The sequence below is a fragment of the Larimichthys crocea genome, chromosome XVII, assembly GCF_000972845.2.
Source record: "Larimichthys crocea isolate SSNF chromosome XVII, L_crocea_2.0, whole genome shotgun sequence".
In the NCBI taxonomy this organism is placed as follows: Eukaryota; Metazoa; Chordata; class Actinopteri; family Sciaenidae; genus Larimichthys; species Larimichthys crocea.
This window is the reverse complement of record NC_040027.1, coordinates 15,510,254-15,525,891: the sequence shown is the minus strand read 5'-3', so window position 1 is coordinate 15,525,891 and position 15,638 is coordinate 15,510,254. Positions and strand designations below refer to the sequence as shown.

At 42.4% G+C, this 15,638-nt stretch overlaps 1 protein-coding gene across 4 annotated transcripts; it reads left to right on the top strand.

Moving 5' to 3' along the window:
• Position 1: 1 nt before the first annotated feature.
• si:ch211-129c21.1 (semaphorin-4E) lies at positions 2–15,603 on the top strand. 4 transcript variants are annotated; one of them, XM_019279156.2, is made up of 15 exons: positions 2–167; positions 898–954; positions 7,262–7,779; positions 8,073–8,215; positions 9,081–9,143; positions 9,502–9,600; positions 11,276–11,375; positions 11,689–11,799; positions 11,944–12,095; positions 12,283–12,455; positions 12,694–12,850; positions 12,932–13,154; positions 13,436–13,551; positions 13,768–13,987; positions 14,100–15,603. In XM_019279156.2, exons 3-15 carry the CDS (start codon positions 7,671–7,673, stop codon positions 14,861–14,863), a joined length of 2,430 nt encoding a protein of 809 aa, XP_019134701.2. In that variant the 5' UTR covers positions 2–167; positions 898–954; positions 7,262–7,670; the 3' UTR covers positions 14,864–15,603. The 4 variants fall into 4 exon arrangements, with proteins under 4 accessions (XP_019134701.2, XP_019134700.2, XP_019134702.2 ...); XM_019279155.2 differs by lacking the exon at positions 898–954; XM_019279157.2 differs by lacking the exons at positions 2–167; positions 898–954 and adding an exon at positions 1,053–1,161.
• The last annotated feature ends 35 nt before the right edge of the window (positions 15,604–15,638 follow it).

The window sequence follows — 15,638 nt, the reverse complement described above, 5'->3', positions numbered from 1 at the left end:
CTCTCCGAGAGCTGCCAGATAATCGCTCCCTGCAGGAATTAGATGTGGAGTGAGCGTTACAGGTGGAGCACAGAGGAAAAAAAAGCCGGATCCAAGACCAGAAAAACAACAGCACAAGTCCCCCTTCACAAGCTGGTTTCCTAAATGTAGATCCTGACAACTGCCCGGTGAGTCTTGATCTTGCTGTTGTGACTTTATTGGCTTGTTTGTGCGCATTAGGTGTTATTGCTGCTCCACGGAGCTCGGAGCTGTTTGTGGGAGTTGGATTTGTGTGTGTGTGTGTGTGTATTGAGAGGACATGCACATGAAGCCTGTAACTTCTCTGTCTTATTTAAAGATTATAGGATATCCCAATCTAATAATAGCAGCCAAAAGCTAGACTAAGCAGTAGTAGGGATATGCGTTTACGCGTGAACACTTAAACCACAGCGAGGGAGGGAAACGCTCCAACTTATCGCCGGGTGCAGCTTCAGGACAAGTGTCAACAGCAGCGGATATGTGGTTAGTGGGAGGAAAATAGGCTTTGAACCACAAGTCAGATCGTGTTTATTAAACTTAAACACACAGATTGTCTTATTTGGCTTGCACACATGCAAATCAAATGCATACATATTTGATTAAATAAGGAAAACACCTTGTGAGCATGTAGTAAGGACGCGTTCGGATCAGATAGAAACCATTAATATTTGTAGACAAAACAAGACACTGGTGCAAAGGATGCTTAAATAAATATATGAGACAGGTATTTATGTTTTAAGAGTAAAAAAACTGAATATTCTTTTAAATATTTGTTCAGTTTTAGAATAATTTGCATTTTCTCTACAGCTACAACTCAGCACAGCTTTAATAATGATACTCTAAATATACATAAACATGTTTTTGTTTGTTCTTTTCCAGGGGGATTAACTGGATGTTGTTGGGGTGATATTTTAAGGGTGTGCGGTTTTATGGATGGTGAGTTTCAGCACATGATATGTGTGACTTGGCTGAGCGAGCAGAGGATATATACTAAGTGCTGTCAGTGCAGTTGCTCAGGGGGATTGCCCAATTTTAGCTTTCACACTGCAGCTCAGTAGGGGTCACGGGGTGTTGCACACAGCCACGCCACATTATACACCGGCTACTGGCAATGATGGAAGTTTCCTTTTCCCTTTATTCACGGTATGTGCACACTTACATAGTGTATGGGAAATGGTAAATGCGGCCTCCCTGTGCAATGATGACCAGGCATCAAATGCTTGAAAAATATCCTCTCGATATTCAGTGAAGTTCTCCTTGCTTCATGTTGGTTCACAGCCGGCAATGCTGGACTCAAACAGCTGAGCTCAGGGGCAAAGTTTTTTGTCTGTTGTGTATCCTCTACACGCCTGCACAGTTGATCTCTCAGTCAGTTGAAATTGGCAGCATCGCAGCTGCACACGCTGAGTGTTAAAACAGTGTGTTTCTGCTGTGGATCAACACGTCGGGTCAGATGCTTCTCAGGCTGGAGGATGATCTGTTTCACTTTTGTCTTGAGTAAACTGAGTCTGTAGGTGAAACATCATTGTGGTGGAAAGGTCTCTGTGGTTTATTGAGCATCCAGCATGTAGCTGCTGATTAAAGAGTTGTTGAAAATATGTGAGGTACAGAAGTAAAGTGGCATTTAGACCTGCGTGCTGTAAGTCTTCAGGCAGTTATTTAAAATGTGATCTCATAAAACACTGATACTCTGGTGTGGGGAGGGCGAGTTGGTTGATATTCTTCTTATTTGTGACATTTAAATGATTCAGTACATTTTATCATGTGGTATCTTGCACTTCAGTTCATTGTAGTGAAAAGGTCTTACCACTCTCTCTGCGGTTTACTGAACATCCAGCATAAAGTACAGAAATAAAAGTGGCATTTAGACCTTTGATAACACGCTGTAAGTCTTCAGGATCAAAGCAGGTAAAAGGCAGTTTAATGTTTGTGTATGGCACATCACAGGCTGACGTGACATTTGCCAGATTAACTGATTAGTTGATGGTTAAAGCAAAAATGGCAAACTTTCTCTTGTTCCAGCTTCTCCAATGTGCTTTTCTCTGATCTATATCATTGTAAATTGAATATTTTTTTGAAATTTTTGGCCTGCTGATGGTACAAAACGTGACACCTGAAGACATCACCTTGGACTTTAGGACACTATTGTGGTTACTGTTCATTATTTTCTGACATTTTAATAATAATTTTATAGTACATTAAATATTTGAAGCAGTTTTAAAAGACTGTGTGATTTGAAGGTCAGTGCAGTCATGGATGTGTTTGGGGAAGGGGGCAGCTATTGAAAAAGACGCTGTTACCCAGGTTTTTGTAAATGATTAATCAATTAATCAAGACAATAATCAAAATATGTATACATACAGAAATGATTGTTTTTTGCCACCCGATGACAAGACCCAACGGCTTCAGTTCCACATTATTTTAAAATCTTGGGTGTTCCCGTCTGTCAGTGAACTTGTCACACAATACCTGCAGAGCAGGCAGAGAGATGTTTGGGTTTTCATATTTTCCTTTTGTGCCCTGACTCTTGCTCAGACTTGCCTGGACGTACTTGTGTGTTTCTGCGTGTGTCAGATTCATCTCATCGATGACAAGTACTTTGTCAGAGCAGAGGTAGTTGCATTTTATTCGCTTAGACTGTCGCTTAAGGTAACAGGCTTGAAAACTGTACACATGGCTCGTTTCTGAAGTATTGTTTTCGGCTAATTACAACTCTCCTGCACATCAAAACAAAAGGGTGGCAAGCTACTGTCGTGATTATAAAGGAATGGTTTGTTTCAGCCATCTGAGCTTGCAAAAATATAACCCGCCGCTGAACTGGGGTGTGTTTTCCAGTGAGTGTTTCACAACAGTGAGTCTGTGACACGAGAGCTGTCAAAGGTGAATACCCTCCCACAACCGGTTTCCTGTTCAGGCCCCTGTGATGGAACTCTTTCGGCTCACCAGCCGGTGACTGGCAGGAAAACAGGCATCACTGGAAACGTGCCAGTCAACCAGTCAGCCAGTGACTCAACCTGAAAACAGACCAGTTAGTCAGCCACTCAGTTAAATCAGTTACAGCCGGAGGAGGCCTCGCCTTTACGGCACGGCGTGATGTAAAGGAAGACAGTAGAGCCCCGGCCTACGCAGTCACAGCTCACTACAGCTGTTTGACAGTTCACACGGCTTTTGGGATTTGGATTTGTTATCCTGACTCACGGTGACGACAACAAGAGTGCTTGTCTGTGCATGTATCAGACGCTGCTGCTTGGGGGTTTTACTTTGTATGCAGTCGTACAGCGAGAGTCCACAGTTGGGTATTGTAGATATGATTGAGGCTCCTGAACACGCTATAAATATCCTCATGCTTTAAGTGGTTGGAGTGTCGGGAGATCTTTATTGCCGGGCTTCTTCTTCAGCCTGTTGTACGAGCTCACGTATAGCCTTTGAACCCACAGTTGTTCACGCTCAGCTCGATGAGTAAAAACCCACCAGCAGTTAACCTCTTTTAAAGATGTATGCAGGTGCGTGTGGGAAATACATTTTCACGTGTACACATGTACTTATAGAGGTGTATAGATGGTGTTTTAGTCACACTGTAGTTGTTTGTTCTGGTTTTGTAGACGTTCAATCTTCCCTGACGGTGACTTTGTGGTTGCTGTATATACACGCAAGCAGCTCTTCAAATGTCAGGTTGACTTTCAAGAAAAACAAAAATAACAATGTTTCACAGTGTTCTTCATTGTATTTTTTCATAAACAATGTCGTTCACTGGCAGTCGGGTAACGCAGCTGTGTGCTTAATGACTGATCCTTGAGCAGGTTTTGCTGGCTGTACATGAATCGGCGTTGATCCCCTATAAACACAAGACACGACTGGATTTCACACAGGTCTTTCACAACGTACCCTTTGAGTCAGGGGAGAGCACACCTCATTTAATGGTGGTTTAATATTATTTTGGTTACTAGGTGTCAAGAAACAATGATTCAACCTGAAAAAGAGAACAGAGATGAGGTCTTAGCACTGACGGGAAGTAAAAAACTAGAAATATAAACGTAAATGGTCACATTTAAAATGTCATACACAACCTTCCGAAACTCCACAACCCTTTATTAATAACCAGTCAGGGTCATAAGCTGCTTTGCAACATGCCGTCATGCGCCTACAGCTATTAATATTTCCATTTTTTTCTCCATCCATTATTTTAAATTGATTTTGGCAACGATGTTGTGACCTTCTTCTGTCAGGTAAGGGGTCGACGGTCCATGGGAGGGTCCTTCCTGATTAATTAAAAAGAACAAAGCGAGCAGCAAAGGGCAGAAGAGCAGACGAAAAGAAAAACATAATCTGGCAATCCAAAAGTTACTTTTATTCATGCATTTATTGCCTATATGGAAATATTAAAGCTGCATTGATCAATGTTTTTTATGAAGAGCAGATCAGATGACTATGAGCAGTGTGAAAGGTGTTCGTAGATGAACTATAACTCTTTTCTCAGTGCTCTTGAAGGGTTTAGCTTCTTTAGTTGTTTTGGTTTTCTGTCCTGTAAAAAGCTCTGATAAGTCAACTGTTGTTGAAACTGAAGACAGTGGTGCTTTCAGCAACTAAAGAGCCAAATCTTCCCCCGCGGAGCTGTTGATGGTGGGGACCTGAACAGAGATAAAGTTGAGTAAATATTTGACTTACTTTTGTCAGTTGGCCAGACACACGACTCCAGATAAATGGCGACGTTGCTCGTGTGTCTGTTGGATGTGTTAATAAGTAAAATGTTATTCATAATACATGCACAGGGTGAGGCGTTTGTGTGTCGGTGTTTCAGCTTGTTCCCGATCTGATAAAAGCTTTAAGTAATTATAGATTGACTGACGGATAAAGAAGGGTTCCAAATATTTAATTGACTTAATAGATGTTGACATTTTTGGTGATTAAAATTCTCAAACTGTAAGACGGAAAAACAACAGTTTGAATTCAGTGACCTGACAGATCGTGTGTAACTAGTAACCTCAGCTGTGCGTCCACACGTGCACATGTCAGAGTCTGAGTGTGACTGTAGGTAAATAAAGAAGGACAACTGCCGCATGCCCTTCTATTGTTAAAGCCGTACCTGCATGTCTGCACCGCTCTTTCTGTAAGTGTCTGTCAAACGCTGTGAGAAACAACCTGCAGTCATTCCATTCAGCCGTAACGCTTCAACCGACAGTCCCCGCAAAGCCCCGACCCTCCTCCTTCACACACCCTGAGGGGGGAAAAGTATGCGAGACATTGGCACCCTGACAACAGATGAGCCGTCTTTTACATGCCACAGCTCGTCCCGTTGTGTCAAGTAACAGCAAGGTGGGAGCGTGGAGGTTTGTTGCAAAACGCACATTCAAAAGTGAGGTTGATCAGAGGCGCAAGGGGAGGGGAGCGCCGGGGCTGCCTCCCGAGGAAATTTGGATGCTGTCATTTTGGTTTCTGTCAACAGGCGAGGACTCTGTGGTGATGCATCTCTATAAAACCTGTTTTTTTTCTCTCTCTCTGTGAGCTAAAACCTAAATAACAGTTGCAAAGCAGCTGCGTGGTGCGGCTGAGTATAGTTTTTACCTTGCGAGTTTGACTCTTAAGTATGCTTTATGTGTTATTCTGAGGTAAAAAAAAGTACCTTGATGAATTTTGAATGAGCGCTGCTCAGTTAGTCAAAACAGAAAGAAACTCGCCAAAGAAATGGCAAGTCTCAATTCGGCATGAATCCCAGGGTAGGGATGGGGCGTCAAAGCAGTGAAATTGTTGTGATCTGCATGCATGCCCAAACCTGAACCGATCCCCCCTTCTGCAGCGTGAACCCCGCTGAGCCCAGAGGAAGCAGGTTCTTATCAGGGAGGAGGACAGGAAGACACAGAGAGAGGAGGAGGAAGAGAGTGGGGGTTGGTGGGCACTTCACTTCACATCAGTTTCCTCTGTGAGGTTTCCAATTATGACTTTTCATAGCGACGGCTGTATGTGGTGTGGCTAGACTTCTCCAACGACAATGACGCCGTTACTGTTTTGCATACTGTGTGTGTTTTTTGAGGACTGTACTCAGCGTGCAAGCGAGGCGTGTTTATATATGGCACGTTCTCTGCCCTCGTTTTTTTTTTTTTGTCTGTTCCCTCTTTCGCTACATCTTTTAAACTTCAGGTTGGCAGCAGAATAAGCTCCAAAAATCGGTGGAGCTTATTGTCACAGGAAGTACTACTCTGTTCTTTTATGTCTTCTGTGGATCTCATGGGAGCTTTCTGAAATCTTAAAAAAATAACCAGGTCAACATTGGTTATCTTGGACAGAACGCCTCTGGCAACAAACAGGCAGGGAGAGTCCAATGAAAGATGCTTTTCACCTACATAGCTGCTATATTATGAGAGTGTTGTTTGTTTTTTAACTTTATGGTTTTATTGTGGCGCACTGTTGCCTCACAGCAAGCAAGAAGCAAGACATTGGACCTGGTTGGAGTCAGCTAGGATAGGCTGGCATGTCTTTTATGAGTCCTCCATCAAAATAAAAGTGCAACAATTATGGTTGCAGTTCTCTGGTGAAAGATCTGAGTGATCATCTAAAGCACTGTTTCTTAAACCTTTTAACACCATGTACCACCTTTCAGAAAATAATGAGCTCTCCAAGTACCACCATCATGTCAGACGTGAAAAAACAGCAGCGTAGGCTGAACCTGTTCAGCTAGAGACAGGTCACACCAGAGGCAGGGTTATTCCTAACAAGAAGATTATTTATTCTTGCTGAATTCTGAACAAACCGGTTCAAGAACCAGAGCAGATTTTGCTATAAACACAGATCCTGAATATTTCCTGTTTGGAGCCACAGTTGCAGTGTTTTTGAAACCACCGACTATCATAACTAATCATGGATGTGTATGCACACTGTGTGCATGAATTTGACTATCCAGCAGGCTGATAGTGAAGCAGAATATTGCAGGAAATGCAAAACTTATTTTAAGTCTTTCATGCTTACTGTTAATTTACATGCATGTTTTTTTTTTAAATAAAAGCACCAGATGTCATCACATTCACAGTACAATCACTGAAAAGAGGCTTCTATATAATGATTATCCACGAATGAGAAAAGTATACAAGAAAAAGTTGAAAGAATTAAGGTGTAACAGGTGAACCATCGTCCTTCATTTTTTATAATATGCTATCCATGTTGTCCATCTTTTAATGAATTTCTAAACTTGGCGTTAAAGCCAATCTCTCTTTAATAATTGAATGCATCAATGTTTTCATATGTTTCCCAGAGGCTGACGCCATGACGATGATCTCCTTCAACATCCCTCACCTGTAGCAGGGCAGCAGCATGGCTTCTGCTCTTCCTTCAACACAAGACACCAGTGGCTCATTAGCACTGCGCTGGAGGCTCACGCCGACATAGATACTCGCCAACTTCAAACTGAACCCAGGCAGGCGGAGCTGCACCCAACAGGCTCGGGTTAAACACACGTATGAACTGAATTTCAAAGGGGTCTTTTTAAAAAACAAAGATGACTCGTGCCAAAGCGGCACACGTCTGGGACGGCGACACAGTGTAACAAAAGCAGAATCTGGACTGAGACCTCAGATCATGTTCTCTCTCTGATCGGGTGATTTTTGTGGCAGAGCTGGACTGTGCAGCTCTACCACACTTTGACGAAACCTGGACTCGGAGCCATGTCTCTCCTCTTAGCCCTGAGTCTCATCTGTGGATCGATGCTCCATGTTTCATTTAGTGCACTCAACAATCACTACTGTGTCCCGAGAAAGACTGTCCTCTACCAGAGTAAGTCACACACTCACAATACCTCCTCGCTAAATTTGTCATTGCATCTTCTTCCTGTGCTGTGACAGATTTACTCCTGGGTTGAACCTATTTTTTTAGCAGTTTAAGAATGAATTTGAATATTTTAACCATGATATATGAACAAACATTGCTTGGTTTCTGTGCTTGCTGGGACAAGCTTATGAAACTTTAATGAATTTTTCTTCTTTTGCTGTGGGAGCAGCACAGCCGCTAAAAAAATGTAGAAAATCTGATGAAATACAGTGTGGTAATGCAGATGTTCCGCTGTTTAGACGAGCTGAAGTCATTCAGAGAAGAGGGGATCTTTAACTACTCCACTATGTTGATGAGAGACGACCTGGGTGTGCTGCTGCTCGGGGCCAGAGAGGCCATATATGCGCTGGACATCAACAACATCTCTGTCAGAAAGGCTGTGGTAAGAACTCCATCAAAAACATCAGCCTGCAGAAATGTGCAGATCTGTTGGTAGATAGAAACTGATATTTAGTCTTACTTCAGTCCAACAACATTACAACAGATTTTTTTTCTTCCTTTTGGAATTTAGGGCCAATAGACCTTGAAAGTAAACAAGGTTGTTGAGCCCTCATTGTTGTCCTTGGTGTCAAAATGACCTCTAGGACAACAAGGAGGGTTAACAAGCATGATGAAATAACCATGAATTAACTTTTTACTGTTGTTGGTTAAAAAACTAAAGATTTTTTGAACATTCATGACATTTTATGTGGTTGAAAACACTTCAGTAAGCCACTCAAGTCTGTGCTAATCATAGATTATATCAGTGGTTCCCAATTTATTTAGCTTCTAACCCTTTAAAATAAAGTCTTATGTTGGTGTGAACGTGAGTAATGAGAAGTTTTTTTCCCTCGGTATGTCAGATCTGGAGGATTTGTAGAAGACATATCGTGAAAGTATCTGTGATTTCGCCATCTCTGCTATCTTTCACTTGTTCATGTGTATTTTGGCTGCACTCAGAAACACATTTGATTGATTAAAAAAACTCCTCCTAACGCATCAGCAGCCAGTTCAACACTCTTGTCTATTTGGCCAGCACATGTTTACATGAGGAATCTGAATCTAGACAATGGTCTTGATTTATAATTGTAGTTACACAGTAACCGTCACAACTGAAGAAAGATTAGCGTCCCAGAGTGCACTGACTGAGGTTGATGTTAGAAAAACAATGAAATGTGTTAGGGGTAAACGGGCTCCGCTGCCATGCTGCAGAGTTGTGAAACCATCCCTGCATGCTTTGACAAGACACTTTCCATCTGTTGATGCAGGTGTATTGGCGAGTTACCGAGGAGAAGCAGACAGAGTGCACGTACAAAGGAAAACATGCTGAGGTTTGTGTGATGTCTTTTAAAGCAGCGTAACTGTAACTTCTTGGAATGAAGCGTTAAAAGATGACTGCAAACTGCAGTCCTCTCCCCTGTGCAGTTTATCACCATTTGATCTATTTGTAAATCATTTATACGGAGTTCTCCGTGAAGTGCTTTGCTCGCAGCTTTCGAGCTGAATGTCCAAATAAAGGCTTGAGAAGAAAATGCTTGTACACATCCTTGACCTTTTGGTCAGCAGCTCGACTCTGGGCAGTCAGTATGTGTGTGTTTGTGTGTGTGTGTGTGTGTCATGCTTGTGTTTTTGCGGCTGAACTAACAAAAGCTCTGACCTTGGCATTCTCTCTGCTGGATCTTGTTGCAGGTGGAATGCCGTAACTACATTCGAACCCTGCACAAAATGAATGACACCACAGTCTATGTGTGCGGAACAAATGCTTTTAGCCCCACCTGTGATTATATGGTAAGTATGCTGTAGTAAACAGAGTTAGTTAAGAGGATTTTATAAACAGTTTCTGTAGGTAGGAGCTCTGTCCATTAGCTGGGGTTGGGTTTAATTATAAACCTGTCATTGGCTTCTTCTTCTTTCCTGGTTTTGCCTGTTTTTAAAGGATCAGGTTGACACTCTGACAACTTCTTTTTTTATTGTCAACAAATCCCATGAGAAGATCAAAACCATAGGCAGTTTAAAATATGGACGTCGTATCCGTGACATCACCCACAGATTTCTAAAGAACCATTGTTGTGTCTCTGCCACCTCACGGCTAATCCAAAATTGTGCAAAGATGTGGATCCTCTGTGGAACTGAGGCGGGCTGAATAAAGCCTAGCTGCTCAAACAAGCCCCCTGTAATGGCACCCACCTGTCAATCAAAGTGGGCACGATGTTAATTATACATAACTTTTTAAGCCTTAATAAAATCTGAACAGGTGAGTTCTATAAAAATTCACCCTCAGTACAGTTGTCATGAACGAGGAAATCATCTATAGAGACCAAAACAGTTTTTTGTACCAGGCTGTAAACATGTTTATTTCTGCTGTGTAAATTGGACATTTTAACATGGGGACTTATGGAGATGGACCTGTCCTGTAGCCAGCCTAAAGTGGACACTTGAGAAACCATCAATATGTTAGCCCATCTCTCAGTACCGTGTCGATGACACCAATGGCCATGAATGTATGCTTTTATTATTTCTTTAAGTCTTAAAGAGTAAATATTGTATTTGTTGAGAACTATTTTATGTTGCACATGTATACACATAGTGAGTATATCAGCCAGTATAACAGTGTGGCTCATTAATGTGTTGGACTGTGGCACACAGGAATATGCTCTAACAGAGTTTGAACACACAATACTTTCATTGTTTTTAATAAAAACCACCTGACGTATCCTTAAAGACCAGCAGCAACAACTGTAGTTTAATATTTAATGTTCATTGCCGTGCAGTTCCTTTAATGGCCACTGTGTGCTTCTAAAAAATAAACCTCTAAAGAGTATTAAATTATGAAATCTCTCTGCAGTAATACAGAATATCATTAGTATTATTGTGTTAGCAGGTGGTTTAATGTTCACAGCAGGTCTTATCCGCTTCATTTCCTTCTAATGTTCTAAATGATTAAAAAGAAAAGTGAAGCCCATCCCTTCATAACTTCTGTGTTTGCTTGTTTGTTGTCTTTGCTGGGTTTGATTGTTCACCAGCATCCATTAGCTCATGAATGCGGTGTATTTTGGCAGGCTACTCAAATCTCACAGGATGAATCAAATGGTCTCTAAGTGGAGAACCAAAACACAATAGCCTAACTTTTATATTATGTTAAAAAAAAAGAAGCAGACATTATGTAATGTATGATCTATCTCAATGACTTTAGCCTCTGGAGATAATATTGTAGATTTTGCTCAAAGGCTGAGCTGGGGTGGAGATCAATGTAGAAACTTGTGTGTATCTTTATGTATCTATAATAATACTTTGGTGAGTAATAATGTAAATATGTGTGCAAGTTGTGGTTAATGGGCTGACTCACACAAACCACTGCCAAAGTCCTATAAATCCAGCCCTGTGTGTGTATAAAATGGTAGATTTTCGGGTCTTTTCACTCTCTTTTCTCTCTTTCCTCTCTCTTTGGCTCTGTTTCCGACAGACGTTCGTGAACGGACAGCTGAGGCTGGAGGGAAAGCAGGAGGAGGGAAAGGGGAAGTGTCCTTTTGATCCCTTCCAGAGATACTCCTCCCTCATGGTCGGTGAGTATCTGAGTCAGGTTTTACTGTCAAAAGGAAACAAAGCACAAAATGCTGCCGAACGTTCAAAGTGCACCAACAGAAAAGATCAGTGTGATAAGTGTGTGTGTGTACACTTCACTAACCACAAAAAACATAGCACCAAATCCATCATAAATGTTTCCCAATAGCTTTGCTAGTGCAACCTGCTCACTCCACATACTGTATGTATGTTGCTGGAGTCCATTAGAGGACTTATAAATGAGATATTGTTCCAACTTAATATGAATAATGGACCTCCAGGAATTTAACCTCATCTCTTGTTCCTGTCCAAAAGGAAATGACCTGTATTCTGCTACATCCATCAACTTCTTGGGCTCTGAGCCTGTGGTTCTGCGCAGCTCGGACTTGGCTCTCCGCACTGAGTTTAAGAGCTCCTGGCTCAGTGGTGAGTTCCCCCCTCTTCAAAAACTATGCAACTGCAGCAGCACACTACTTATGCACAAAGCAGTCAGTGATATTTGTAGATATCTTTAATGTTTTTAGATTTCCCCGCACTCCTAAGCGCTAATTTCATGTTTCGTGATTCCAGAGCCAAACTTTGTCTACATGGACTTTGTGAGGGAGAGTTTGGATAGTCCCGATGGCGATGATGACAAGGTGTACTTGTTCTTCAGCGAGAATGCCATGGAGTACGACTTCTACAGCAAAGTTGCAGTGCCTCGAGTGGCCCGTGTGTGCAAGGTATAATTAAGTACAGAAAAAAAGTCTCTGACATTTACAGAGGCATTTAAAATGTAATATGGGGTGTCGTGTTTTTAATAAGAGAGAGAAGGTTTGATAAGATAAGATATGACCTCACGCTCACTGTCTGACAATGCTCTGGCTGTTGTAGTTAAGTGAGTTAAGAGCGCTCTATCTGTGTGTTTAGGGAGATATGGGCGGCCAGCGGACACTGCAGAGGAAATGGACGTCGTTCCTGAAAGCTCGTCTGGATTGTTCCCTCCCTGAACCCAGCCTGCCCCCCATTGTCCAGGATGTCTTCCTGCTGAAGCACAAAGACTGGAGGAAGAGCGTCTTCTACGCCGTCTTCACACCCCAGTCGTAAGTGCTCACAACCGAATCAAATAGCTCAGGGTGTGCGTGTTGACGTGTGGCAAGATGGGAAGTGAAGTTGAGCAATCCGTGTTCACACAATTATTGGTCACAAAACTTTATATTGAATTATTATTTTAAGTTTTTGGATTCATTATATTATATGATAGATGATGTTTTCTCCAGTCCTACAAATAAAACAAACATTTGCCAGTTTCCTTGACTAAAAGTTTGGTCTTTTTTCCAGGAGCTTGTCCCAGGCGTCTGCAGTGTGTGCATACAGCGTGTCTGCCATTCAAGATATTTTCAACGAGGGCAAGTTTAAGACACCTGTTGCTGTGGAGACATCTCACGTCAAGTGGGTGATGTACACTGGAGAGGTGCCGGTCCCCAGACCAGGAGCGGTGAGTCTAAATACTTTGTTGGTGATAGTGGATATTAAAGTGTACAAAGCGATTCTAACCTGAAGTTTTGTATTTTTTCAGTGCATCAATAACGTGGCACGTAAAATGGGGATGAATCGCTCTCTGGATCTTCCTGACAAAACCCTCCAGTTCATCAGGGACCGTCCCCTCATGGACGAGGCTGTTCGTCCTCTGACAGGAGGGCCGCTGCTGGTCAAGAGGGGAGCTCTGCTGACTCGGATCGTAGTGGACAGCGTGCTGGCACTGGATGGACAGAGACATGCCGTCATGTTCATCGGCACTGGTAAATTATTGGATATCTGTAACAAAATAGGTGTTTTAACAAGATTCAGGTAAAACAGGATAAGTTTAAACTAGTTATCTGAAGGTCAAGTATCTCTCTTAATGTGAGATCTTTAGTTCAAAAACACAAATCAAGTTATTATTTACAGTCAAGCCACAGTTAGTCACTTTGCAGACATTCAATGTGAGCAATAAGAGCCAGTATTTGCCTGTGTGACGTGCTTTTTATATGTATATGTTGAATATACGTATATAAATTGTCCTTTTTTTGTCTCCTGGTAGAAAACGGTTACATTCAGAAGGCTGTCAACTACCACGGAGAGATGTTCATCATCGAGGAGATTCAACTGTATGAAAACCCCGTGCCTATTAGCACCCTGCGCATCTCGTCCAACAAGGTAACTCACAGCAGGTTCAATATAAGGGTGTGTTAGCTCATCATCATAGGTTATTGTTGTTTTTCTTGGCAAATGTCGTACAATAAGCTTCAGTCTGACTTCTGTATTACTTTAAATATGCTGACACTTAATTGCAGGCAATCGAGAGGCTTTAGCTGTAATAAAGATTAAGTGCTGTTGGTTTTATTCGCTGTGTGTGTGTGTGCGCAAACATAGAGCCAGCTGTATGCAGGATCAGAGTACGGTGTCGTCCAGATGCCGCTCAGTAACTGCAGCCGCTATGACACTTGTGTGGACTGCATCCTGGCCCGGGATCCTTACTGCGCTTGGGACGTCACCATCGAGCAGTGCACCTCAGTCTACAGCTCGTCCTCTTCCTCTAAGGCTGCAATACAGAGTCTGAAGGAGGGAGACATTTCACAGTGTCCCCAACCAGGTCCGTTCCTTTACAGGGTATTGTTTGCATGCATTACTAGGGAACAGCGTCCCAATAGTCTTACTCATTAGCATGCAGCGGGAATAACCTTGTGTGTTGTGTCTGTTTTTAGATCCTGTAGCAGCTGTGGACTTTACCCTAGTTCCAGGGAACAACATCCAGCTGCCTTGCCAGCTCCACTCCAACTTGGCGCAGGTCCTGTGGCGATTCTCTGACCAAACACTTCACTCCAACAACAAATACTACATCTACAGCGGAGGCCTCCTCATTCTGAGTGCCTCTGAATCGGACGCTGGCGTGTACACCTGCGGCTCAGTCGAGCAGATCAACGGCAGAACATACAACCGGACTGTGGCGGTTTATCATTTACAGCTGTATGCTGGCCCAGAAGTCAGGGACAGCACTACTCCTAGCAATGAGGTGATAGATTCCTCAGACTCTAATCACAGTCTGAATACGACTGCACCAAAGCCGGAGACGACTCCGGGTGTTGAGGACCCGTTGTCCCCCGAGAATCAAAGCGACACTAGCAGGGTGACTCGTTTGGAGGTGGCCGTGGGTCTGCTGTCGCTGCTTTGTCTCTTCCTGATGGGGGTCATATTTTTTATCTGGAGTCAAAGACGTTGGGGATGTTTCAAGTTAGAGCAGCGCTCCAACGAGAGCGAGGCGAAAAGGCAGTCAGCTGAATACATGCACATCCAGAACAGAACTTCAGAGATAAAGCTCCTGGGGCCTGAGTCTAGAAGACCTTGCAGTGCCAATAATAATCACTCTGCTGTTGACTTCAAAGGCAACGGGGAGCACCACTTCACACCTATGGCCAATATTTCAAGTCTGGACGGTCTGGGATACATAAACGATGAGTCAGAGATTTGACTCTGCTGAGGTAAAGATTTTAGACCAAGTCCACCGACAGTGAACTAAAAAATCTTCCTATGGATGCACATTATAAATTCCTTTGATCGGTGTCCTGTTCCTCTTTGCCAATTTCCAACACCATCTATCATTTCTGTACTTTGACGGAGCAGCTGACGTTCACTGACAAGACTTTTACAGGATTTCTAGTGAAGTTTTCACTCTAGGAAGTCTTGTTTTTGTACAGTTATTTTTGTACAATGATAAATTGTGAATACACTTTGTGTAATATATTATGTACAGCCATTTTTTTTCAACTATTTATTTGTCGATGACGTTTTTATTTCAATTGTAATCTTGTAAATAGGGTCGTCAACAACAACACTTTAACCTCTAGCTTCCAGGCACATTTCATTTAACTGATACTTGTACTACTGTTTATTTAAGACATTCATCAGTCAGAGAACATACTGTTCAGTCCTTGGCTGTGTTAATGATTGATCAGTAGCCTGTACTATTTCATTTCCGGGGTGGCTGTTGTTAAAAGACGCATTACAGATTTACCTCCAATGCCAATGGAAAAAAAAGAAAGATTCACTCCAGTAAAGTTAAATTATCGCTGATAATTGCAGAAGTGAAATGTGGGTGCACATGTCTGTCAGTGAATCAGCTTTTTGCATCAGAGATTAGCTACAGATTTGGTTTTGGTGTCAAGCTTTGGAAAATGCAGTCCTTGTTGGTAATAAAAAAAATAATCCTGAGTTTGACGTGTGTCTAGCTGTCACGATTGATTACT